The 26,893-nt window shown below is 38.0% G+C and overlaps 2 protein-coding genes across 2 annotated transcripts; one reads left to right on the top strand and one right to left on the bottom strand.

Annotated features, from left to right (window-relative positions):
- Positions 1-3,220: 3,220 nt before the first annotated feature.
- Positions 3,221-11,786, bottom strand: rec8b (REC8 meiotic recombination protein b). The gene is made up of 18 exons (XM_057322027.1): positions 11,731-11,786; positions 11,447-11,515; positions 11,228-11,370; positions 9,472-9,547; positions 9,191-9,311; positions 8,680-8,716; positions 8,528-8,595; positions 8,129-8,210; positions 7,664-7,745; positions 6,951-7,113; positions 6,638-6,778; positions 6,237-6,309; positions 5,717-5,874; positions 4,754-4,802; positions 4,497-4,572; positions 4,237-4,353; positions 4,039-4,145; positions 3,221-3,951 (listed from the first exon to the last, which is right to left on the bottom strand). Exons 1-18 carry the CDS (start codon positions 11,784-11,786, stop codon positions 3,875-3,877), a joined length of 1,695 nt encoding a protein of 564 aa, XP_057178010.1. The 3' UTR covers positions 3,221-3,874.
- Positions 11,787-12,477: 691 nt separating this feature from the next.
- On the top strand, positions 12,478-26,517 carry pdcd6 (programmed cell death 6). Its single transcript, XM_057323093.1, has 6 exons — positions 12,478-12,664; positions 14,825-14,886; positions 23,410-23,454; positions 24,158-24,316; positions 25,282-25,391; positions 25,815-26,517. The coding sequence occupies exons 1-6, from the start codon at positions 12,582-12,584 to the stop codon at positions 25,911-25,913; spliced, it is 558 nt and encodes a 185-aa protein (XP_057179076.1). The 5' UTR covers positions 12,478-12,581; the 3' UTR covers positions 25,914-26,517.
- The last annotated feature ends 376 nt before the right edge of the window (positions 26,518-26,893 follow it).

The following is a 26,893-nucleotide window of genomic DNA, read 5'->3' as shown; positions in this document are numbered from 1 at the left end:
CCTAATGTAATACAAAAGGCGTGGTATCATAATTTTTCAGTAATGTGTACAAAAATGTGAGTTTTAATTTAGATTTAGATTAATTTAGATTTTGTAACCATTTCGGAATAAGATCATGCAGATCGAATGAAAAACCCGTTAATAGGGCCTAAAGCACATTGCACATAATGCTATTAAAATAAACACTTATGTCGGTATATGATTATTATGTTTATATACTTACAATGTTTTTGTTGAGAGAAACAAGCACATATGTTTGGGTCAATGTTTGGAGTTAGTCTGTTAAGCGGGTTTCCATCACTCTGGTTTTATTCTCATTTTGAAATTTTGCATCAGAATCGAGTGATGGAAACACCAAATTTCGAATAAAAACCTTTAATTCGCAAAAAAAGTTTTTACACTCGCTTGAGGTGGTTTTTCATTTTTTTCGAAAAAGGGTTATTGCGAATAATTGGAGATGGAAACCAATTTGCTGAATAAATTCCTCCAAAAAGTCACGTAGGCCTAACTGCACTACAAGACGGCGTAATCTGATTTACCAGAGTACTGATCTTGTTACACAGCATCAGAAATGTTGTTATGGTCATTCTTATGAACAAAGTCGTCAAGTATGTCTGTAATTACCTCTTAGGACTCCGGGATGCGTTTGCGTTCACACAGAAGGCACTCTGGCAATTCTTTGGCAATTTTCTGGGATCAGCGGGCTGTGTGAATGGGGGATTACAGACATACCTATGCTATCTGGGTAACAGAATAACTGACTTGACCACCTGACCAACCAAATAGGTAACTGACTGACTGACTAACCAACTTACTAACAAAAAACAAATTGACCAACAAATGCACTAACTAAATAACTAACAAACTAACCAACTGACGAACCATCTAACTGACCGCTCAACCAACTTACTATAGCTAAAAAACGAACTTGCCAGCTAACTAATTTACTGACTAAAATGGTGCCCAAATATAAACAAACTGATTGTTTGTGTGTCCCGTGATGTCACTTAGCACGTTATACTAGCTAAACTAAATAGTTAATCACTCAGTTTAATAAATGCTCAACTTAGATGAACCAAACACAACTACATTCTCCACATGCAGTGTAGTTTTGTTGTGACAAGTGATTACTTGAACGGAACGATTTACTGTGCGCTTACAGCCAAGTGCCACATTTGAATGTCTTCAGAAAACATGTCGCCTCATAACTCTGCATGTTCATGATCATGTGGCGTGTGTCATCCTTGTGCAAAATCTCTATGGACCTCTGTCTCCTCTGTGGCCTCTCAACCTCTGTCCTTCCATTACACTAATACAAGCTGCTTGGGATACGCAACATTCCAGTCTGTAGTGTTCATGATAACTAGTTAGCTGACTCTAATCTCACAGGCAGATCCTTTAAGGTATCCTGGAGAGGCGAGACATCCAGATCTCACCAGCTGACAACTGGAGTTCCTCAGGGATCAGTTCTTGCTCCTCTCCTCTTTTCTATATAAACCACCTCCCTGGGTCCATTTATTAAGGTACATGGGTTCTCATACCATTTTTATGCAGATGATACGCAGCTTTATTTCTCTTTTCAGCCAGATGACCCACCATCTCTGCCCGTGTCTCTGCCTGCCTTCTGGACATCTCTTCTTAGATGAAAGAGCATCACCTACAACTCAACCTCTCCAAGACAGAACTCCTGGTTATACCGGCCCACCCATCAATTGAACACCACCTTCAGCTCGGATACTTAACTATAACACCCACCAAGTCTGTGAGGAACCTTGGGGTGAAGTTCGACGACCAGCTGAAATTCGCCTCTCACATCGCAGCAACCACTCAAACTTGCAGGCATGTGCTCAGGAATATCAGAAAAATCAGGCCGTTCCTGTCGGAGCATGCCTCTCAGCTGCTAGTCCAAGCTCTGGTCATATCAAGACTGGACTACTGCAATTCTCTACTGGCCGGCCTCCCAATCAATGCACTCAAGCCCTTGCAAATGAACCAGAATGTAGCTGCACGTCTAGTTTTCAATCAGCCTAAAAGAACCCATGTAACACCTCTCCTGATTTCACTTCACTGGCTGCCAGTTGCTGCCCGCATCAAGTTTAAATCGCTGACACTGGCCTTCAGAACGAAAACGGTAATTTCGCCCCCTTTACCTTAATTCACTACTCCAGGTCTACATCCCCTCCTGTCATCTTTGGTCTGAAAATGAGCGATTTCCATCACAGCGTGGCATCCTTCACAACTTTCAAAAAACAACTCAAAACATACCTGCAATTATTTGACTAACCAATAACTGTCTATGTCTTGTGTCTTAAAAAAATCTTGTTGTTCTAAGTCCAGCTTTAATCCTCCTAGTAGCATGCCCTTGTTAACTAACTGTACTGTTTAGCGTGTTGACAAAATGTTATATGCTCTCCTACTGTACTTGTAAGTTGCTTTGGATAAAAGTGTCTGCCAAACAAATAAATGTAAAATGTAACAAACCCTTAAACAAATTGAAATTTAATGCTATTGTCAATGAGCAGGTTTTATGCACATTGTTGAAGTATTATGATGTCAGATTCACAATGCCAGTATGCAATATATAACAAGTAACGTACACATCTCTATTATAAGGTTTCCCTGAACTTTTAGCACACTGGGCAATGAATGATGTCTTTAAAGAGTTTCTTTACAGACTGTCTGAAATTCACAGCATGCGTGCTATGGGGTGGGATAGTGTGAGGCTGTTGTTGACCGTTCATAGTTTTGTGGTGACACTTCATCTGATCTGTATGCTAACTGCTACATTGCCATATATGCCTATTCTACATACGTCACTCTTTGCGTTTTGTAATCGGTGTTATTGACATTGTCATTGTTTGGCATCAGTTTTATTGTACCCTGTGGGATGGCCGTCTGTTGTTGTAGATGACCGGTGTTACATTTGTGTGAAGTGTTTCACGGCTCTTGTTTAATAGTGTGCTTTAAGCCATGAGATCATGACCTGTATCAGTCAGTCGAGTCAATAGAGGGCTTGTCAGATGGGAGGGGTATTCGCTACATTGGTCCTGTACTGCCCCTTATGGACTCAAATAAATAAGGGGTCATTGAGGATCACCTGCCTAACACTTTTTGGCTTCAAATTATTTGAAGCTTTAATATTGATGTGAGAGTGCACACTAAATAGAGCTGCACTTTACGAATAGGTTTACTAAAACATTTATTTCTATGTCATGTTATTGAACACAAATGCTGACATTCTTTACACTGTATAACATATACAGTAACACGATATACAGTAACAAAACATTACTCTTGAATAAATTCATATTTTTAGTATAATACAATTAGCATTGTGCCATTTTTGGACACTCATTCATTTAACACATTTTAAAAGCCCATAACAATCTTTTTTAGTAATTTTTTTAAGGTTTAAGTTAAAAACAAGTTTATATAAATGTTAAAAACAATTACAGACAGGTGCTTGTACTTAAAACAGAAGCAACAAAATTATAAACACATTAAAAACAGTAATATCCGTATAGACACTACAAAGAACACAATTTGCTCCTTTAAAAACAACTGCAATGCAGGACATTTGATAAAATAAAAAGATCAAATAATTATCATTACATTATTGAACAGTAATGATGTATGAAAATATTGCTAGTTGATTATGCTTATATTTCTATTATGATAACTAATGCATTTAAATGCATAACTGTGTGCATTTAAACAAATTTCTGAACTGGTTTTATACTTTTAAGCATAACGGTGTGTGTGTTAGCAAATGTAAACATTACAAAAGAATGCAATAGTACCGGTTGATCTTTGAAGGGCATACAGTTATATATATATATGTGTTTGTTGAGGCATGTTTGCATCTACGGTATCTTCAGTGGTTCATTGTAATGCTGATGTCTCCAAACGCTTCCGTCTGATGTACACAAAGTTTCCGAGCACAAATCAGCTCTGTGGATCACATACACTCTCTCATGAAGTATCACCTGACACAATAAGAAAACTGTACATACCCACTGCAACCCGCTGGTGCCTTACCCAGCATTTTGTAGAACAGATGAGCTGCAGTGCTTCGCTCGGCCTCTGGGGGCAGCAGTGAGTGGAAGCAGACCTTCTCAAAGTGCTCCATGAAGCCTAAAATCAGTCTATGATCAGAATACAGAAAGATGGATAAAGATTTGAAGGATGTCAACCCTTTACACAGATAATACACTGAGTCATAGATCACATATGTACCTGAGGAGGTCAGAGGTGTTGACATCTCTTATCTCAGGCTCAACGTCTCCCTGTGGCAGTTCAATATGTTCCTCAAAAATCACCTCCATTTTATCGGGAGCCTCCTCTATAGGGGACCTACAAATGTACACATAATATCCATTTAATTAAAATCTTTTTACACCGGTCCATGAGATGACGTACAGCTACAGTGCTGAATATCAATGTTTAGTAACTGTCTCAATTTATTAATATGCATCTTGTGTTTTCATGTTTCTTACCATTTGCTGGTGGGAGTGATGAGGTCACTCTGAGACTTGTCTCCTTTAGACACATCCAATGGCACGTCAGAACCAGCTGGACACGCACACACATAACCATTTAGGCATTTATTCATCAATAATGGATCTATGAAGCATATGCATCCGTACAGAGCTGTGTTCAAGGTGATCAACTTATAGATCATTACAATTCAGGAGTGACTTCACATTTAAATCTCATTAGTCTGTTAGGGGCTAAAGGAGTGTGTGGTTTTCACCTGAAAGCTCAGAAAGAACAAGTGCAGCTTCGCCAGACTCTCTCACCACCTAAGCATCCACAAAACAGAGAGAGGAAAAGAAAAGATTTAACAAAAAAAAAACATAATCTTGTTCCAAACCCATATGACCTGAATGCTTACTGTGCATTTTCCATGCAATAATAGTGAATAGGGACTGTGTTGTAGTCGACACCACCAAAACCAAGACCAAGACAAGACCGAGACCAGAGGGTGTCGAGACCGAGTCGAGACCAAGACCAGCACTCTCAAAATTCATTCAAAAGATCCACAAAACACTAAAAAGTCATTATAAAATAATAATAGAAGTAACTTGGGTGATTTATTGTGCAGGGTGTTTTATGTTCCATGTTTTATCACCCACCTACTGTAACATATTCATATTACGAATTTTGAATGATGTTAACAGCAATTTAGTGTAATTCCCACAGTTATGTTCTTGACTGGTCTTGAAATAAAATCCCGAGACCACTAACTCTGAGACCAAGACAAGACCGAGACCAAAGACAGTCGACACCGAGACAAGACCAAAACCATCAAAAAATGGTCTTGAGACCGGTCTTGAGTACTACAACACATGATTTTATGAAAAACATTGTAAATCTCAGCCTTGTCATCACATAAAACTAACACACGGCTTCAGGAAAGCTGAAAATACAGTGCATGAGATGGAATAATGGTATTTATTTGTGATTAATAGAGATACACTATAGTCACACCAGTCCCCATTCACCTTCATTGTATGTGTGAACATTGAAAAAAAAACATTGCTGGGGAGTAAAACGCTAACACAATTTAAATTTCCCTTTAAGTGACAACAGAGTATATGCTTATAAAAAATGTGTGCTCTAGATGACCTTGATAACCCGCAGAACCTATAAATCAAAGCTCTAGCTCTGACGCCATCAGCCACGCAACATCTCTTAGAAGTGAAGATGCATTTACCTCCCTACTAGACTCTCTAATCCACTCCATCCCTCGTTCTTTCTCTATTTCCGACAGCTCGCTCTCGTCCTCCGCTCGCCGTTTCTTTGAGGGGCGGGGGTGGGCGGGTGTAACGCTGCAGCATTTCCATAGCGACTGGAGGTCAGGGTGAATGAGCACTGCATTGCAAAGACCAGCGGCATGTCAATTGTTAGAATAGTCAGGTTTGGGAGGCTAGTAGTGATTTCTGAATGACATCTTTTGAACCTTTTGACGGTCCAGTGCTTCCATTATGAAGATATGCTAAAGTGCTCAGTTTCACTCAGAGCAATTGATGTATTAGCTTCCGTGTTTTTGCTCATAAATATTTGATGTTGGAACATAAAAACAGCATGGTTTTGGACGTTGATGCTCAATAGTATAACATTGGAGTGATCTATAAATACGCTGTATATATAAAGCTTATTTGTCTATATATTTTTGGTGTATAATTCTATTTATAAAAGGTGTTCAGCCACAGCCCAAGTGTGTTATGACGTACAGTTACACGGTGTGCTAAGTAGAACCGCTGCGGATGGCTTGCGGGAGGCAGGAATACTCAGAAGCATGTCAGACTATGATAAAAGAAATAGGTAGAGAGAAATTGAGAGAAATAGGTAGATAAAGAAATCCTCAATCCAGGAAAGAAAATTGCATTTTAGGTAGGCTATGCAATACTGTAATGTTTGTACAAAATCATGTTCTTTAGATAGTTTCTCAATATAAACAAAGTTTAAGAAAGCTTTAATGCAGCATTTAGTACAAAGCAAAAGTCACAGAACCACAACTCCAACTGAACAAATGAAATGCACCAAGAATCGTTTTGTAAATGCATCATGACCCTCTGAATCAAAGTCGAATCATGAGGTGCCTAAAGATTCAAAGACTACTTTGATCATTTACCAGAGAATGAGTTTCAATCAGAGGGTTGTTAAGTTGTTGCCGCATTGCATCCTGGGAAATCTGTGTCTGTTGATCAGCAAAGATCAGTTGGCGTTTGCGTCCTCGTCTCTTCGGAGGCACGTGTTCTGCAACTGAGCCGGTCTGAGAAATAGGGACAAAGTAAGAGAAAAATTAGTAATTATAATAGTGAGGTTATTAAAACAGTGCACATTGTTGTGGATTCAAGCCAATTGTGTTTGCACGCTTCAGAACACATATGGATTATGTAATACTAGTGGAGATTGGGCAAGGTAATGTGGACACTGCTACACACCTCAAAGGAGCGCCCCATCTCTTGCTCTACATCTTTCTCACTGGCTTCAGTGGTTGGTGGCAGGGTAATTGGGGGAGGGGTCATTTCCATAGCGACCCTGTCTATTGTGACCTCCATAGGATGCCCTGTCCCCTCATCTGCGATGCACTCACTGTTCTTTAATCTGCAAACAAAGAGATCCTGAGCAAACACACAAACATTAATTTAAAACCATAAGGTGTGAATCTTTTTTTGGAAACACAAGCAGCTAGTTCCTCAGGCAAAGATCGTGACCTACATTAAACTGTGCAGTCAAAGATATTTTTTAGTTTACATATATGGGTCAAGGACATTTGGAACAGCAACTGCTATTGTGTGTATAAACTCATGCTGTTTTGAGTCACAACCAAACTTTCTTCTATGAGTAACCCCTCTGTTTTCTTCTGGTTTATACCTGACCTAAATCTGTTTATTAAAAGTAAATGGATTCCTACTTCTTTCCTCTGCAGAACACGAAATATGATATTTTGAAGAATGTTGCTAACTGAAAAACATTGGCCCCCATTGACTTCCATTGTATGGACACAAAACCACTGACATTTCTCAAAATACCTTCTTTTTTGTTCCACAGAAAAAAATCATATACAGATTTTGAACGACATGGGGGTCAATAAATGATGACAGAATTTTCATTATTGGGTGAACTATCCCTTATGTCCCTCTCTGTAACTTACTGGTCTATAGAGACCATAGCAGCATCCATGTCTGCAGATTTCTCCATCTCCGTCGCCCTCTCTCTCTCCTTATCTTCCTCATCTAATAGAGCATACAGAAAAAACAGACTCTTATACTCATATCTTTATAAAAACATGTTTATAGTCAATCAATACAGTCAAGTGATCAAGGTTACGAATATCTAATATACATTTCCCACATGGATGTTGGACTGAGCTAAAGTTACTCTTAGCTAAAGTAATTTGGTCGCTAAAACCATCAAAATATTTATTAAATGACCTCTCTTAAGCAACACATAATGCACAAAATGTTGAAACATTACAAACGTGTTGAAATATGCGAGGCTTTCTGCCAAGTTATGTGGGCAAAGATTCTGTGTGGGCCTGCTTATAGCCAAATAACGGTATGTTAAATCAGATCAGTATCTGTTTATCTGTCCGTTCATCCATCTATTTCGTTCTCACCCCCAAGATGGAATGGATCTTGTTGCTCCATTAGCATGTCGATCTCTTGAGCTGTGGCCTCAGGTAACTCTGCCCCACCAAACTAATATTATGAGAACAGTAGAAACATGAAGTGGGAAAACAGCGTGTGGTGTAAAAAACAACAATCAATGAGTAATATCATCTCTGCTGGTCATCTGGTGCTGTCCGTGACTAAGCCTCATGTGGGTTGTTTGAATGTAAAACTCAACTGCTGAATGTATTTTGTGGGGGCAAACGGCACAAAAGTAGCGTCATGTATTTTGTGTATGCAAAGGCTGTGCACATAGACTCAAATATAGATCTTATGTGCGAGTTGTATTGGTGGCACGGAGGAGTGAGATGCGTATATGCGGGGTATAAAGTCACTGATGAGTTTACCTCAGCTGGAAGCACAGGCAACAGAGATGCGTCTTTGATGGTGATCGATTCAGCAGGGGCAATGAGACCTAAGAAACAAAGAGAGACACAGAGAATGGGTGAGAATCATAAGGATCCACTTTTTGACCCTGATGAGTTGCAATATTTCTCACCTTTAGGTGCTGTAATATCTTTCCTGACCACCCGAGTCTGTCAATAAACAATAAATTCAGTCAAGGTTGGGTAGCTCAGAAAGGGCCGAGATGGAGCTTGTGTGATGTGATTGTGTTAAATTCCCTACCGGGTATGCAGGTATTTGTGAATTCAACAAAACTGGAGTACAGATGCATAAAATAAGATATTTTGAAGAATGTTGGTAACAAAACAACATTTTCCCCCATTGACTTCCATTAAAATGACACAAAACCACTGAGACATTTCTCAAAATATCTTCTTTTGTGTTCCACAGAAGAACAAGAGTCATAGGGGTGAATAAATCATGCTTATTTTGTGGTAAACTATCCCTTTAAATAGACATTTCTGCACTCTTATTGGTGGCTTAAATAAACATTTTAAAAGTATCTAGAAATTTGTCCAAACATATCTCTATAATATTTTGGTTCCTATATATGGTTTTTCCTTCATTGTAAGTCTTTTGTCATGTTTTGTTACAAATCTGGTCACCTCTGGTAGCATGCAGGGAGCAGGCAGCTCGCAACCAACCCCCATCACTCCAAAGAATGGCTCTAGAGCCCACTCGCTCTCCTCCAGCTGGAAAAGAGAGTTAGGGACATTCAGGACCAACCTAGAGGAAAACACACAATCCCAACAGGGTTAAGTCAATGACAAATCATAGCAACAGTGATGGTGTCAACAACGGTCACACATAAAAAACAATATGTACGTATGCGTCAGGATGAATTGTATTTGTGACACGACATGACAAAGTTGACATTGAATCTGACCTATCAGTGTCGGGCATGTCAATGCGAGAGTTTCTCTCTGAGCGAAGCAAATGCTCGATGGTCTGCTGAATCTCCTCTGAGAAGAAATGAGACAGAACATGATTCATTTCATTCTATGGAACGCAAACACATTTTAGACGATGCAATGCAGCAATCTATATTAAAATCATATATTATATAATCATAAATATTCACGTTGGTTTAAAGTAGGGATGCACGATACGATGAGAACCGATATTTCTTTTCTGGTACTCGCCGATTCTGATGCCTGTTGCACAACACAGTTAGACTAATAAAAATAGAATAGCTTCATTATTACAAACAACTCCACCTTGAACACATTCTGAAAAAATGTATGTGCTTTTCACAAACTTTCAAAGCAAATTTCACAACAAATTTCTGTCAGTTCTGTCACATGAGGAATCGGTCTTTGGTATCGGTACATTTTTACGAGTATGAGTACATGAGCTTAGTGTCGGGCCCGATACCGATACTGGTATCGGCGCATCCCTAGTTTAGGATTGAATTCTACACTATTGTAGCATTTCATTTTTACAGACGTTACAGATTTTTACAGAGTGTTTTGATAAGAAAAACATAATTTTTAGAATGATTTCCATCAACGGTCCAGATGGATTGGAAAGGCGGCTTTGGATATTTATATGCATTGAATGTACAGTACATTAAATGCTTTTATTTTTTAAATAGAGAGATTTTATATTCAAAATCATTCTGATTAATTAAAATACATTAAATATCTCCAAAGATTAAGCTGTCATGTAAACATTTCCATCTTTAAGCTAGTACGTGTCATCATTTCTTTATGTACCTCCACATCTCTGATTTCCCTTCTCTGAGATCTCTGTCATTGCGATGAATGCTTTCAATCTCAGCTCCCGTGAATTGTTCCCTGATTAGGGCAGTCTTATCTGTTCCTTATTAATCCCTATAGCTGCACTCAATATATGACAATGTGTTTTCTAGTCAGACTACTGATCTTACAACAGTATAAATCAGTTCCTGAGTGCAGTTATTTCAAATCTGAACAAGCGAAGCTGCCAAAAATCAGTCTTCCACACAACAAATAAAAACAGAAGCTTCTTCAACATGTATCTGCGATACAGACGGAAAATCAATACTAGATAATAATGGGTGCTGTTTGGCCATCTGGACTTCCCTCATCCGGTCGAAAAAGGCATAAAGATTCATTAACGCCAGCTGAGAACACTGATGACAATACTATTACACTGTTCAATATTATTACGAGATGATTAGTCCTGTATCGCACAACTGGCGTATACTGTCAAATAATGTCCTCCTGTACTATGTAAGCATTGTCTCATGTACATTGCAAAGTTGTATCTACAACTGACCTATGTGTGTCAATAATGGTATTTTTTCTGTTCTAGAGTTCCTGTAGCCGTAATAGAGAATTACATTAGCAACGTAAAGGTTGTGGTTCAATCCCAGGGAACACATTCACATAAAATGTATATCTTAAATGTACTGTAAGAGTTGGTTTGGATAAAAGTGTCTGCCAAAGCATAAATGTAAATGGGCAATGCAGCGTTATGAATGTGAGTCACCAAATATTGACATCTGACCTATCAATATGGTGAAAACATTTGGTAAGGTTGGCCTTTGCATGGAATTGCCAAAATCTATTCTCTTTGGTCTGTTTCAGGGATTTCACGCAGGTATTTAGTGTACAATGTATGCCTGATAATTGCTTCTGTTGTGATGATGATGATCTGACCGAGCAGAAGAGCACATTGTCGATGGTAGACGATGACCACACCATACTGCAGTTGAGAGGAAAGATAAAGAGAGAAACGTGGTCGAGGAAGACTGGGGTGGACTGGAGGAACCTGGACCATCACATAATCCACAATGTCCTCACTAGAGATACACCAACAAAAGCAACTCATTAGCATTTTAAATTACAAAATAATAACAAGAAAAATCCCTTTATTACCATGTTCTCCTGATGTTGACCTTGAGATAATCTCTTCTGCTAATCCTGATGCCTTTAGTGGCAGCCAACCTAAAAATAAACAAACAAACTTTAATAAACAAAACCTACAAAATGTTTATTTTATTTTTATAAAGTTAACCCGTTGTTTTCAAATTCAGTCTGCCTCTGCGCGATTACCTTGAAATGATTTTCGGCAACACAAAGTAAACAAAGTTATGAATAACCACAAATAAACATTTTTATTATTATTTATACACTTAATTGTGTTATACTAAAGCACTTACCAAATCGTAGAGAAACAGCCAGTGTGGCGCTGAAGCACATTTGGATAATAAAACATTTTACCTCAGAGTTCAGTCGGACTCAGAGCTGTACACGATAGATCAATATCTTATCTAAGATCTGATGTGAAAACAGATGATTACACTTTACCACTGCCAAAAAAAGCGGAGAGGTAACTTTTAATTTGACTATCGTGAACTAAGCGCTAAAATCAATAAATTGTGCTGTCTTGTCCTTCAGTCAGATTTGAATTTCTGTGAGGATTGATTGACAGGTGACATGAAGGTGGGCGTGTTCCAAAACCTAGTCAGAAAGCAAAGTAATGTTTTATTCTTTTAAACAAATTCTTCATAACACACTTTTATGTGAATTAGCCTACGGTGCTTTGACAAATATTGTTTATGTGAAAACGTGTTCACTGTCTAATAATTTATACTACAAGATTATCCAATAAATTGTGCTATTTGGCAGTTTGATATTTGATTTGTTTAAAATGCATTTATTCACATTTTATATTTATATTTCTTTAAAGAAAATGTGTCTGTCAAAATCTGTCCAACCTGAACAGAACTGAAATATTTCAATGTATGTACTATTCACATTTTCCATTAGTCAGGCATGTCGCCCCGCCCATTTAGCGCAAACGTTCCGCGCTGACATGAGACGAGCCAATCAAATCTCCGGAAAGTCCCCGTGAGACTTCGAAGGAGGCGGTTCCGTGTGACGTCATTTCATTTTTTATGGGAAGTGGTGACTTTCACGCCACGCCTTTGCGTGAAGAAATTTTAGAGTCAGATTTAAGCAAATTGAAGTCTCTTGCGCGTTTTATAATTTAGTGGGACAAACAGCGGACATGGCTTATCATAACCAATACAGACCACCTCATTTTAACAACGCACCGCCGGATCAGAGCTTTCTATGGAATATATTTCAGAGGTAAGTGAAAACGCGATCACGATTCCGCATTTCAACGTCTGTCGATGATTTGACAAGCACAGCAAGAAAAAGCATGTTGTTGCAAGCCACGTACAAGATGTGTGGGGGAACTTTCAGAGGGTTTTACAACTCGCTTAAGCAAACCAATGTTTCCCTGTGCAATCTCGGGCGCCGATAAAATTGTTTTGCTTTTCGACGGACAGAGAAGATTCTCGTCTTACTTTCATTTTCAACACACTGAACACAGCAATTTTGTTTCTTTAGCGAACATTGCTAGAAATAACTTTCAAGCTTCTGCCCTAGTTATTATCGTGATCAGTCTTATATACCCCTGTATGTTTTTTTTAAACCCGTATGCATAACGGTTAACGGTAGTTCTGTTTATTAACTAGTTAAATCGTCACTATAGTAATGAATTATGTAATATTGCAGAGGACTGACTCCAGCTTTCACACGGGACACGTTCTTGCGTTCAATATGCGTTTTTTTGTGTGTGTTAATAATCGTCCAATCTACAGACGCACTGTTACGTCGCGTCTCGCTGTTGTTTCAACGTCCAGCAACACGAGCGTTGCGTTTAAAGCGTTGCAGGTCAAGTTAAAAATAGTTCAACTTTTAAAAGCACGTTTCGAGATCCAAGCGTACTGCTCTGTTCGTTTTGGACGCCGAAGACGCATCCTGTGTGAGCTCAAAACATGCTCTCAGAATCCAAAACACAGATCAACGTGGTTGGTTAACGTAACGTTTGAATCGTACGTAACGTACCGAGTGTTGTCCTTGGTCATATGACTTAGGAATGTGTAGTGAGTCACGATTGTTTATCTATACATTAACCCGTTGCCATGAGTCATGTGTGCATTGTTTAAGTGTTTCCATGATAATACTAAACTGCAAAGACAATGTTTTAAAAACTGTCACGTGTTTTATCCGGATTATGTATCCGACCTGTATGATTTACAGTAGTGTTATGATTATATAGGTCCCATCTCACCTGACTGCTGTAATGTAATACTGCACCGAGAACGAAAAAACCTGCTTTGAGTTGGAAAATTCAAGTAATTTGTGTTAAAATCAGGGAAAGTGAGTTCTAGGAAGAAGGGAAAAACAGCCCAGATGTTGATATCATACTTTCTGTGAAAGAAGGTCATAGGTAGTCAGGCCATCTATAAAAGCAATGAATGATCCGAATATTCTTTGCAACAGTTCCTTATAAATGAAGACTGATTGACGGTTACTTCTGAATGTCTTGTGTGAATAGGAGTCACAAGTTCAAACATTGACTGGTGGGCTGGGTTCTGCTGGACAAACAAGACAACAAGACATTCCCTTCACAGTTTACTGTGGTTATGACCCAAACTGAACTCCCTTTCAAGGTTTTTGGTGTTGATATTATCGAGGCCTCTCTGAGGCCAGTCGCTGCTGTTTTTCTAAGGTCTCCCCCATGTTTTTCTTTAACAGCCTAGAAATACTGGGGTTTTTGTTGGTGTGCTAAGACATGTAGTTATTGGAATGTTACTTCATTTTTTTCTTTCGTAATACCGGTTCACAGGGTTTTGTAAAATCCCTTCCTTCTATAATCTGTTCACAAATTAGACCAAAGAATACTGTGTTGTTTCCACATGGAAAGATATTCAACACAGAATGGTTGTTATGGAAACATGGTCTTTTTACGATTCGTGGCACATGTGTAATGGAAAGGACACTCCCAATAGCAAAATAGTCAAGTCGCTCTTTGTGTGGCTGACTTTCCACTTCTATGAAATCATCGCTGCAATGTTATTACTAAAGTGAATCATAAAAATATCAGCATGAGGCTGTGCCTTCATAACATCTGTGAACAGATGAATAAATGAATGAATGATGTGCCATATTTACATTCACAGGATAAGAAAACAATGTATATGAATGACTGGTTTTTATTCAGTAAGTGTGGCTTTGAAGCAGGAAGCTTCTGAATCGGCATCCAATAGTTTCATTTGATTAGGCCTTTGTTGTAACCACATCCTGTTTTGTGGTTTGTTGGTAGAGTGTTCATTTCCTTACACATTTCAACCAAATACATAATTTATTTAATATTTTTGTCATTCACTATATAGAGTTTAACATAAGTTATATTTATTTTGGCTAGCAACTCATCAATATGGTTTTTGTTTCCTCCAGGGTAGATAAAGACAGGAGTGGGGCAATATCAGACACAGAACTTCAACAGGCTTTATCGAATGGTATGTTTTTTCCTTTTCTTTTATTCTAAGTAGTCATCATCGCACATACGTACAGAGATTGAATGGCATTTATTTAGCATATAATAAGATACGGTGGAGGTTTTCCATAGACAATATTACACTCTTTTTTGTAACCACCTTTTTCGCAATGCGCGAAATTACCCATTATGCCTTGCGTATGCACGTAAGGATGATGCTTAAGACTTCCGGTTCGCCGCTTGATCCCATTACTTGGGCATTACCAAGTTAGCTTGAAAGCTTTTAAACGGACGTTATAATACCATTATGTCATTTAAAACAGCATAATGTCTAAATTATTTCCTAGGGGCCACACGGGCATGAGTTTTTAACCTAGACCGTAAAAAACAACTTTGTTTCTCACCATAAGAAGTTGGACAGCGACATATACTGGGATGATGACATTAGACTCCAGCCAGCAGGCACATTTGATATATCGTCTTATGTATGTAGACGGCCAAGAGCTTTAAATTTATAAAAACACTTTACGCAGCGTTAACATTGTACGAATTCTTTGCCATAACCAGCATCAACAGGGAAGATTTAGATCCCCATACCAGATATAAATAAATCTGATCACATCGCATTGGATCTTTTATAAAATAACGCAGTATTGGAGACATCTAGGTGCTTCAGTGTGACTGGTTCTGGTATGTCATGTACAGTTTTGTGCAAGTTTCTTCCAAACTGTAATACATTACAGATTACTTGTTACTGTTATTTAAAAGTAATCCCTTACCTTGCAATATTACTGTCTCAGAATTGGAATACGTTACATGACTCCTGTATTACTTTTGAGTTACTTTCACCAAAATAACTACAGAAGTAGAACTTAACATTCTAAAACGACAAAATGTCTCTGTATTTTTGTATTTTCAAAATACAAAATACTTTTTGCCAGTCAACCTCTAGACTGCTGATTTCTTGAATTAACTAGGATATACAAAAATAAATACAAAAAATACTAAGATTAAATGCATTTAAATACATAATACTATTACAAAATAATAGTAATTTGTATTTCAAATGGGTGTATTTGAAACACTGCCCATCCATGCAGTCTAATTCGGAGGTTTATTGGCAAAAAGTATTTTAGTTTGAAAATACAAAAATACTAAGATTAAACACATTTAAATACAAAATACATACATTTTTTTTCAAGGTACTTAAATACAAAATAGTCCCATCCCATCACTGAACTAATTATATAGAATTCCGGCTAGTCATCATGTAAACGTTAGCTTACCTTGTCATTGCTGCTGGTCACAGGGATCTTGCTAACTAGCTTACTGAAAGCAACCCAGTGACCTCTCAAAACCCGCCCAAAAGGAATGAAAACTAGCCCAATTATTTTCCGGTGTCAAATCAAAGTTAATAACTGCCAAAAGACATTTATATTGCTATATTTATATATTAGTATCTGAATGGTTTCCTAGGTATTGTATATATTTTTTGTTTTGTTGAACTCAAAAGATGTCTTGGGGGATTTAGGAAAGCAAACAATTCTGGGTCACCTTTGACTACCGTTATCATTTTTTCTGCTCTGGTAGTCAATGATGCCAAAGAATTTTCAGTTGCTAACATTCTACCAAATATCTTTGTGTTCAACCGAACAAAGAAATGCATACAGGTTTGGAACAACTAGAGGGTGAGTAATCCATAACAGAATTTTCATTTTTGGGTGGAGTGTCCGTTTAAAAAAGATCCCATGTGTGCTCGAGGCCACGCACGGAAATGGACGAGAATTAACTAATGCAAAAACATTAAGACATGCAAAAACTTGCTTAAGAAATAAGCATGGTTAAATTTATTGCATATGTATAATGTGTACAAGCACCTCAATGTTTTAGTTGTTCTAGACTGCGTGTAGCGCTGCTCAAACGTGATATTTTGTGATATTTGAAGAACCAACTGTTGAACACACATTGGTAAAAACATCATTCGGATGCATTGTCTAATACCACCGCTATATTTTCCTCTTTGGTTGAGATGAGCTCCCGCGTCCCTCCCTGTACTGTAGCCTGCCTGTCAGACGCTCGTTCCCCACACTTTAGAGAACGGGTCCGGTCCTGGAGTTGCCAGGTATTCATCTGAGTATGAATACACATTAAGAATCTCATTAATTAACATTTATCCTTAGAATATAAATAAACATTTTGGCGGCCGCAGTACATTATGAAAGTAGCCCAAAAACCCGCAACCGCGGCTCCATAATTTTTTCCACAACTGCATTTTCAAAATAGCCCAATTGTGCGGGAAAACTGCGACCCTGGCAACACTGGCGCTAGGGCTTACAGCGAACCAGGCGGGCCAATAGCCTCGGACCTTTAGCTCAGAGACTGAAATCATGCCGTGTTATAATACAAAATAGTTCCACCAGCCAGAGGGAGATGAATGACATCACACGCGTCTATTCACAAACAGGAAATAGAAGATTTTTGATTTGTTAATGTCTCGTGGGCGAAAAGTTTGTTGTAACGCAAGCGTTACTGAACATGTACCGAGTAAAATATTACTGAAAATTGATTAGTAATGCCTTACACTACTGCGTTACAGCAAAAAGTAATACGTTACTGTAATACATTACGTTTGTAACGCATTACTCCCAACACTGGTCATGTAGCGATACAGCTGCTGTGTTGTTAAACGTGCCTTTATTTATAGAGCTACAATGCTGACATGGCCAAACATACACTTTATTACATACATTACATACAAAATACTTTAAAATAGTGTGTATTTCCTGAGTCATCCAATGTGAATACGTATGTTTGAATACAGCACAACTGTAATATTAAACTTAAACTTCATTTGATAGTAATAATAAATTATTATAAATGTCACTTAGCCATGGATGTATGCTATGTGTTAATAGTGATGTACTATGCAATAACAATAAAGTAAATAAGAAGTAAACAATATGTTGTGATGTTTTTGAGAGGTGCAGAATGCAGTAGTCAGAGCTAAGACCGAGCTGTCTTTAAATGTTATGTACTTTACACTCTAGTTGTGTCACGTGGTAACACTCGTTCGTAAGGCTTTCTGTGGCTGTTGTGAAAGCCTTTTACCGCAAACATTCTTAGAGAAACTTTATTTTTAACCATTAACAGAAATGTCCTCTAACATAGTAACAAATACAAAACGGAAGTGCAGAGCATCAAACAGGAAGTCACTCGCGGTAATGCCGCCCTCCATGGAGACGTCAAGGAAAAGGTGAATACAGGAACCAGGTTTCCTGACTGACAGGAACTAACAGTAACAGGCGAACACGAATTGTTTCTGTAACGTTCAATTGATTATATGAGCTTACGATTATTTTTGCAGTAGTTTAAACTAACCTAAGGTTTTTTAGCACCACAGATAAAATTTGCATATTTAAAAACACTCATTAACGACTACACAGCCCTTTCATTTGTACTTTGTTTAAATAGTGACATTTTACATTTGCATTTAGGCATTTGGCAGGTGCTTTTATCCAAAGCGACTTACATTGCATTATACTATACATTTGTTACTAAGAATGTGCAATGCCTGGGATCGAACCCATGACTTTGGCGTTGCTAACGCCATGCTCTAACCACTGAGCCACAGGAAAGATAGAAAATTATCGACAGATAGTTACTAAACAGACGATGATCAGGTCCGATGTATCCTGTCAGTAAAAAGAGGATGGGAAAATGTAATGGATTTGTGCTCTGTATATAGAAAATGTTAAGAAACATCACCAGTTTGATGTTCAATATTAATAGTAGTCGTTATATGAATAAATAACATTCAGAAAGTTACGAAATATTCATTTAATCTTCAAAATCAGTATAGGCAGATATCACTCTGAATAATCGGCTATCTGTATCGGTGGAGAAATATAGTATCGGTTCATATACAGTATGATGTCTATGATGTTGAGGCTGTATTTCTGAGACTAAATAAAAGTAGACAAATTTAGTTCTCATTAAAAAAGTAAACCAACCAATTCTTCTGGGGAATCACGATGTCAATACAAAACACAGGCTAAGTCTCCGCCACCATTCATTCTGAGTGCAACTATCATAGACGACAGCTTATTTCAACAGCCAATGCTGCTTTATGAGCATAAGATAGCCTTGTGCCAAAGTGGATCAGAGATGCTTCACACCTGCCAGAAGCTGTTATCTGCTCTAAGCAGTGAGGTTTGTGTGGCGAGCGCCTTATTGAAGTGCAGAATTAGCAGAAAACTCTGTTGTCATTCTTGAGAACTGGCTGTGTTAGTTTAAGCTGAAAGGTTCAATGATCCTGGCGCCTGTTCCTGTCAGCGCTGCTGCAGAGCAATGCTGCTTTATAGCATGCTGATACTGCGCTCTGTATTTGCCAGTGACGCCATGAAGTGTGTATCATTGTAGTAACCGTCTGATGTATTGCAGGTGTGTGCCACATCCCACTTTTGTTTCATAGTTTTTTTATATTATAAAAACTGACATGGCATGTCAGATGTTGTGTAGTGGATGATGATGTTCCGTGTGTCCAGCTATTAGATGGTTCAGTGGTCAGGTTAAGCCTGTCAGCTCTGCTGAAGTCTGTGTCTGAATGTCCCCGAATGCTCCTCAAGGACACAGCGCTCATGTCAGGTGTCTGATTCTAAACATTAGTGCAATATGTGCTGAATGTCTACGTATGTCTAATAGTGACATTTGCGTGAAATTTTGAGTACAGTTAAATGAAGGATTTAAGATCACTATGATGAGAACCCATAAGATTCTGTTGGCTTATGTGGAAAGGATAATATATTTATGGCTCTTGTGCCGATAATTTCAAAATAGCCAAATATCACCCACCTTTCTTTATCAAACTGTTGTTTTTTGGGGCTTCTGGGTTTATTTGCTGTATAAGTGCTCAACCCTGTCGTTTAGCTGGTTCAACAAATTTATGCACTCTTGATTTTCTCAGAAGGTCCTCCAGGCGTTTTCTGGAGTAATGCTGTTCACAGATTTATATCACAGGTCATTTTTCAAGGGCTGGTGCTGTTGGGCCTGTGAAAAACTGGCAGCGGGCAGCTATGATTTACCATGTCATAATCGTTCAGTTTAAAGAGTATTCTGCACACCAACTCTATCTGCCTTCTCTTATAAATTCACTCCGTGACTGGGGTATAATGAATATTACTTAAAACGTAAGCAGAAATAAAAACATGGAAACTTCCTGTCAGCTCTGGTAATGGGGACACACATTTTGCTTTTCACTGGGTCTAGAGTGCCTTTGCACGGTTGCTTGTGTAGTTTCTTGTGGTGCTTTGGGCTACAGAGTTCAGCTTTTTAGGATATTTGTTAAATATTTTCGTAGTAGTAGGATGTTCTTGATGTACATATACATCCTCGTTTACAGGGTAATGCCAACAGTAGTTTTTAGCCAGCCAACTGAGAAAGTCTCTTTGACTCCTTTGACTAATATGCAATCTCTGTTTCTCTGTAAAATTGTCACAAAAATGGAAACACCAATTGTATTCAACATATCGTCGCTGTCCTTCTGAAACCTTGCATGTCCAAATTTGCTGAAAAAAACATTTTTAAATGATTACATACTGTGTTGTCAAGCACTTTTTATTGGTTAGACATTTGCAAAACCCAGTGACAAACATAAAGTGTGACTAATAATTATGATTATTAATTATTCAATAATCACGATATATGGAGATACGAGGTTTCAGAACGACAGTAGTGAAATGAAGTGTGTCTCAACCAGATGCAACAGCAATACGTGACGAGTGACAGTGCATCTATTTCAGCTACATCGTGGCTGACAAAGCAATCTCATTTTATGAGTTTAGATTAAAAAGTTGTATAACAAGTCACTAACGTTTTACAAGGAAAGCCATAAAAAGCATAATGTGCGGTGGGCCATCAAAGATGTCGTGGCAAATGCGTCTTGGTATTTTTAAGATCTTCAGCTAAAGCGCGAGGGTGTGCTCGAACAGAGAGAAACAGTTCAGATTGGTTGTGTTTTGTTATTGATTGTCACGTCAGGCTCCTTTTTTGCACGCAGTGTGGACACAAATTTCTTATTGCTGGAATCTTACCAGATCGCGTATGGTTAGGACACAGTGTTACAAGTTGTGGCAGATGTTTTCTTTACTCGACTTGTAGATATTTACTTAAAGTGGCAGTTTATGCATATCGCATGTTAATCTTGAGTATTTTACAGAATAGTATCGCACCCTTTAAATATCCTAGTATTTAGTTTGCTCACATTTATAAAAGAAAGATACAGCTATACGATTATTTCCGAAAACATACAATCTGCACGCGTGCGGGCGGAACTACAACACGTGCGCACCCATTGCCAACAAAACACAGACATATGACTCAGTTCATGTCTGGCATCTTTTAGCGCTGGGACCGCTCCATCTATCAGTTTCAAACAATCTCCAAATCCAGTATATCCACCTTTTATATAACATTCCTCGCAGAAATGCAGTGAACAAACAAACACCGCTAAACATAGCGAGCCCAGTGTTCTCTCTCTCTCTTGCTCCAGCTGGTTGACGTGTGTGCATGTTCCTCCCATTGTCCCTGGTTGATGCGTGGGCGTGCTCTTTCTTCTGGTTCTGGCGGGTTGACGCGTGGGTGTGTTTTTCCAGGAGAATTGTCCAATAAGGGACTAAGAAAAGTTGTTACGAAACGGATTTTCATGTTAAAAAAAAACTTTTCGAAACCTATACGTACGCTGGGGGAGTGTATCGACTTCATCTGCACTTTGCCACACGCTTTAACTCGGCTATAATGCCCCTTTGCACATCTGCTTCACTGACAAGCTGTGAACAGACAGAAAAGGCACTTATGTTTGCCCCCATGACTTTCATTTCTTCTTCGTCACCCCGAAATCTGCAGCGCAAATACGAAGATAGAAAGTTGTACGCATCCACTGACTGAAGAGAGCGCTGAAAGCACATGCACGCACACATACGGGTGCCGCAAATGGATGCATTTCAGGATGCATTTTTTTCTGAAACGCACGCATCATTAAATTACCGGTACCAAATAAATGAGAAATTGGTATCGTTTTAACAGAAGGGTATCGCGGTACTTTTCTAGTACTTTTCTAGTACCGGTGTATCGTGCAACACTAGAATGCATGAAACCCCGTTGCACCTCACCTTTAAATGTATTACAAGTTAGTACTACAATTTCTTTTAAAATCAAAAAGAATTATGTTGCAGTTCCTAATAAAGTTACTGGTTAACTTGCCCAAAGTTTTTACTTGTATTTGTTGCTTCGCGAGTGTTCATTTTGGACAGTGCTCGGATATAAAATACATTTACTGTCCTTGTAAATTTGTAATTTGTTAAAACGTATCAATTTTCATTCATCAATCAGCTACGGGTTTGGTCTTGTTAACACATGCAGTGTTGTTATGTGTTAGACTGCTGGGTTCTTGTCCAGAGTTGTGAGTTGAATGTTGTGGTTTTTCCATGATTTCTCTCTAAGTGGGCAGGGCTGTGACTAGAGCCACTGTGGAGCACATAGGGGCATCTTTGTATCTCTCTCTCTCTCTCTCTCAGAGAGAGAGAGAGAGAGAGAGAGAGAGAGAGAGAGAGAGAGATGGGTCAACACTATTTGCAATCATCTACCTAATGTAATCAGTGTGGCCTTGGTGACAGAGGAAGACCATTACAAAGTTTATTCTGTTCAGTTTTGTGTTTCCAGTACACATCTGCCCAAAATCACAGATTTTTTTATAGTAAATTATATAGAAAATGGGTAATCACCATTTCAAGTCTTTTCTGTCTCTCTCTCTCACACGGCTTCGTGTGTGTTTGAAAGAGATAGAGGCCATGACTCAGCATAGCCAGAAAGAATGGCTTTATTTTACAGCTCAGTTATTGTGCCTTTTGGTTTTGTAACCCTCAGCACGCCCACTGTGCTCAGTAGGTTTGCTAAGATAAGCAAATCTGAAACAAATGATACAATGTTTTTTGAAGAATTAGAGGCTTTACTGTACTGGGAACTATAATTTATGTTCCTCAAGGTCAGCTAAGGCGAATATTGAAGCTTACCTAAAACGTCTCAGTTCACAAAGTAAAGTTATTTACAAAACAATTGAGCAAATGTCGTAATGGCACTCCTAGTGATGTCATCTCAGCAGGCATTACAATGCAACTATACACATAAACACAACAGACGTGTTTAGTCGATTAAATGACGTCTTTGATCTTAGTCGGCATATTTCATTATATTTATATCTTAATATTTGATCACAATGTAACTTTCTCCATTTCTGAGACATATCTTTCTTCATGCAGACGAGTAAAAAATAATATGAACCAATAACATTATCGCCTATTTTTCATAATCCAATCAAATCGCAAGTCTCACTCTACAGTACGTTATTTATAACTGAATATTCTGTTTTATGTCATATTACAAAAGTCAAATGAGTTGCGATAACTTGCGAACAATTTGTTCATGTGGTGTTTAACATGGAACATGACATGAATTCATTAACCAAATGTAATCTGTGCTGTTTCATTTCCAGGCACATGGACACCTTTCAACCCTGTGACCGTCAGATCAATTATATGTGAGTATTAATGCCGTCTTGTGTTCATGCACACCATCATTCACAACCTCTCTCTTGTTTACACTCTCAATGCTGTTTGTTTGTGTGTGCGCTCCATGGAGACCTTGAATGTTTCCTATTAAGACACTTGGTTAAGAAACACTCAGTTGTTTCAGCTCAAACTGGAAGCATGAAGCTGTCAGCTGAGTGACGAGTGGCTAAACATATGGCAGGAATTTGTCTAAAGCAGGTTTTTTTGTGGAAGGTTGCCAGGAATAAATGTGTTTCTATTGATTTTTAACTCCAGAAAATTAACTTTCATCTGAGGTAAAGAGGACACACTTGGAAAGACACCATAGTTCACTTGTGATCTTTATGAAGTACATTTATGTATTTTTGTCTGTCATGGGGATTCTTTCTCAGTTTGGTCTTTTACAGTCTCAATTGAATGACATAGTCACAAGGCAGTCTAAGAATGTTGTTGCTAATCTGTATAATTCTAACAAAACACTACATCTTAATTCTAAAGCTAATTCAAACCAACATGTTTCGAATGGTTCCTGTGATTGGACCAGTAAAAGGTAAATGATTAAGACAGGAAATGACCTCACCAGTTACATTATACAATAAATTCAAGCACACATACTATATACATTCTAATAAAACCGATTAGTTGTTTATGAAAAGTGACAAAACGTAAAACTAAACATAATTCTCTTTTCAGCTATGTTTGATCGAGAAAACAAAGGAGGGGTTAGCTTCAACGAGTTTGCCGGCGTTTGGAAGTACATCACAGACTGGCAGAATATCTTCCGTACCTACGACAGGGATAACTCAGGGTTTATCGACAAGAACGAACTCAAACAGGCTCTTACTGGCTTTGGTAAGTAGTAATGCTTTCTTATTGACATCTGTAAATGAAACAGCATCAGCGCCAGTGATCCAGCCGACTGTGTGCCGATTCCCTGCACATGGTCCTTTCCTATTCCCATCTCTCATCCAGTCTCGTTTTCTGTCTCTCTTTACCAAAAAACAAATATATCTAATCTAATAAAGTTAAAAAAGGCCAATAAATGAAAGGTGCACATATGCACAGAAACATTAAGGACGGATAAACTTTTTAAAATTAAAATGATTAAAGAGTAAATATTACACTTACATTTCATGCAGCGTGTAATGTTGCTGTGTGTGAATGTAAGCAGTCTGCCAAGTTGTTCAGCCGAAAGGGAACGAATAACAGTTATTGGCTTGGGAAAAAGGAGTCGAGTCTGAATAACGCGAACGAGTCGTCTGTCGTTCTAATTTCAGTTCCGGGTCAGATTTGCATCACTCCGTGTAATGCCCGCCTACGTTTCATTTTCGACACTGCACGCGGTAGACCAATCACAGCAGACTAGACCATCTGACCAATCAGATCAGAGTAGGCTGACAGAAAGGAGGGGATTAGACAGATGAAACGCCGAACGAATCATTTGAGAGTCAGTCAAAAAATGAGGTAATAATAACTGCCTATTATTAGAAAATGAATGTTGTGAGTGTTGTTGAGTGTTTTTACACCATGTATGTACGTAAACTTGTTGTTGGACACTCCATAAACCAAAGTAGGACCTTAAAAATCACAAAATATTTACTCTTTAAAGTAACAGTTAACCCAAAAAAGATTGTTCCACCCTCTTTTAAAACAAATTAGGAGATTGCTTTGAAAAACAACATACATTCTTTAACATCTCAGTTTCCACTGAGAGAATGAAATAATTTGGGTTTGGAACAACATAAGGATGCATCATTTCTTTTCATTGATGTAATGTTACTTTTGATGAAATGCTAAATTCCTGTCTCTTCACTCAGGTTATCGTCTTTCAGATCAGTTCTACAATACACTGATAGAGAAATTTGACCGTCAGAAGAGGAGCCAAGTGGCATTTGATGACTTTATTCAGTGCTGTATTGTTTTACAGGTAATGATCGATTTTATATTATAATCTATAATATAAACATATATTTTTAATGTTATTTATATTATAACATTGTACATAATGTTGTTCTTTAGGGGTCACCTGGCATTTGTTTTGTCTAGTTCTTGGTTTAGATATAATATCTAGATATATAGTTTGATGTATTGTGATCTTTCACTCATTTGTTCCTCTTAAATATACTCAAATAATCAAGCGTGCCTAACAAATGATACACAATGTTTTGCCATTTCATAGATTTCTTAATTCTTTTGACTTCTTTCGAGTTTTTCCAAACCTATGTGAATATTGTAACTAAAAATATATATCATAAAGTATTATGAGGTTAAGGTATTCATATTTCTAAAAAATTGATGTCCTAATGTATGTATGTATATAAACATATGGTTTCTGTTTTTGTTTTAACAGAGGTTAACTGATGTGTTCCGACGATATGACACAGACCAGGACGGCTGGATCCAGGTGTCATATGAGCAGTATCTCTCAATGGTCTTCAACGTGGTATAGCACAACACAAGCATGTCTGCACTCTCCTGTGCCAAACACCAAATGTCCCTCCCCTGCAGTCTTCCAGCAGATGACTCAACACTACCCTCTAAAGGAGGGTGCGGGGATGGAACCTTTATGACTCTTAATTCTGTCTGTCTGTTAGTAGTCATATCATATTTCTTTATTACGTTAACCATATTATTATTGTAAGAGTCTACAAAATATCACTCGCTCTTCTGTGTTCAAAGAATGTCGACATTGTGAAAATCATATTAAGACCAGTTGCATGCTTTCTTGTAAACCTCCTTAATGTCAAAGCATGAACTAATGTTTCTTTTTGGGTGAATTTAATTCATGTTTACAAAGACGTACTGTGAGAACAGGTTGTTTCAAGATTATAAAATCCTTTTTTGGATTGACTGTCAGCTCTTCCATATATTTGTAAAGAATTATATTTTTAATCTGCACAGTAATGTAACATATTCAACGTTTTACTTTAGGAAGGAGGTGCATATGTTTTGTATGCCTTTTTCATGCATGATGCCTTACAACTTCAAAAATAACTAAGGTGAGCTGTTTTATTAAAAACTGTAAAATAAATGAATCTTTTTGTTTCTTGGAATCATTCTTTTGTATTTCTATCATTTCATCAATGATGTGATAGAATTCATCAAATTAACAATACTATCAATGATATACACCTACAATACTTTTTATTCATAGCTCAACTCTGCCCTCTCGTGCAAAAAAGAATGTAATACATCGCACAAAAAGGTCCTTGTCTAACCAGAGGCTGAAGGAATGATGTGTTTCTCTGCGTTATTTAGGTTTTACTCCAGGAAAGCTTGACTTTGTCCAGAAAGAGGTACCTTACCTTTTAGGCACCGCTAGACCAGATTGATTCCCCCAACTGTGTTGCTCTGGTGTGACCCTAGTTTATTTAAATTGCTTACACATTCAATTAAGCCTTGTCTGTGAAACCGGGGCTATATGTCTGA

Source organism: Triplophysa rosa, linkage group LG23 (genome assembly GCF_024868665.1).
Source record: "Triplophysa rosa linkage group LG23, Trosa_1v2, whole genome shotgun sequence".
NCBI lineage: Eukaryota > Metazoa > Chordata > Actinopteri > Cypriniformes > Nemacheilidae > Triplophysa > Triplophysa rosa.
Note: the sequence above shows the minus strand (reverse complement) of the source record. Positions and strands in the feature narration are given on the sequence as shown.

Bases quoted from the DNA above. Each gene is read 5' to 3' on its own strand.
- rec8b (XM_057322027.1), bottom strand. From the start codon at position 11,786: ATGTTTTATTATCCAAATGTGCTTCAGCGCCACACTGGCTGTTTCTCT. The intron at 9,312-9,471 runs GTCAGATTCAAT...GTTTTCCTCTAG, and splicing joins GACATGCCCGACACTGATAG to GTTGGTCCTGAATGTCCCTA. The intron at 4,803-5,716 runs GTAAATGCATCT...GTGGATGCTTAG, and splicing joins TTAGAGAGTCTAGTAGGGAG to GTGGTGAGAGAGTCTGGCGA.
- pdcd6 (XM_057323093.1), top strand. From the start codon at position 12,582: ATGGCTTATCATAACCAATACAGACCACCTCATTTTAACAACGCACCG. The intron at 14,887-23,409 runs GTATGTTTTTTC...TTTCATTTCCAG, and splicing joins TCAACAGGCTTTATCGAATG to GCACATGGACACCTTTCAAC. The intron at 25,392-25,814 runs GTAATGATCGAT...TTGTTTTAACAG, and splicing joins AGTGCTGTATTGTTTTACAG to AGGTTAACTGATGTGTTCCG.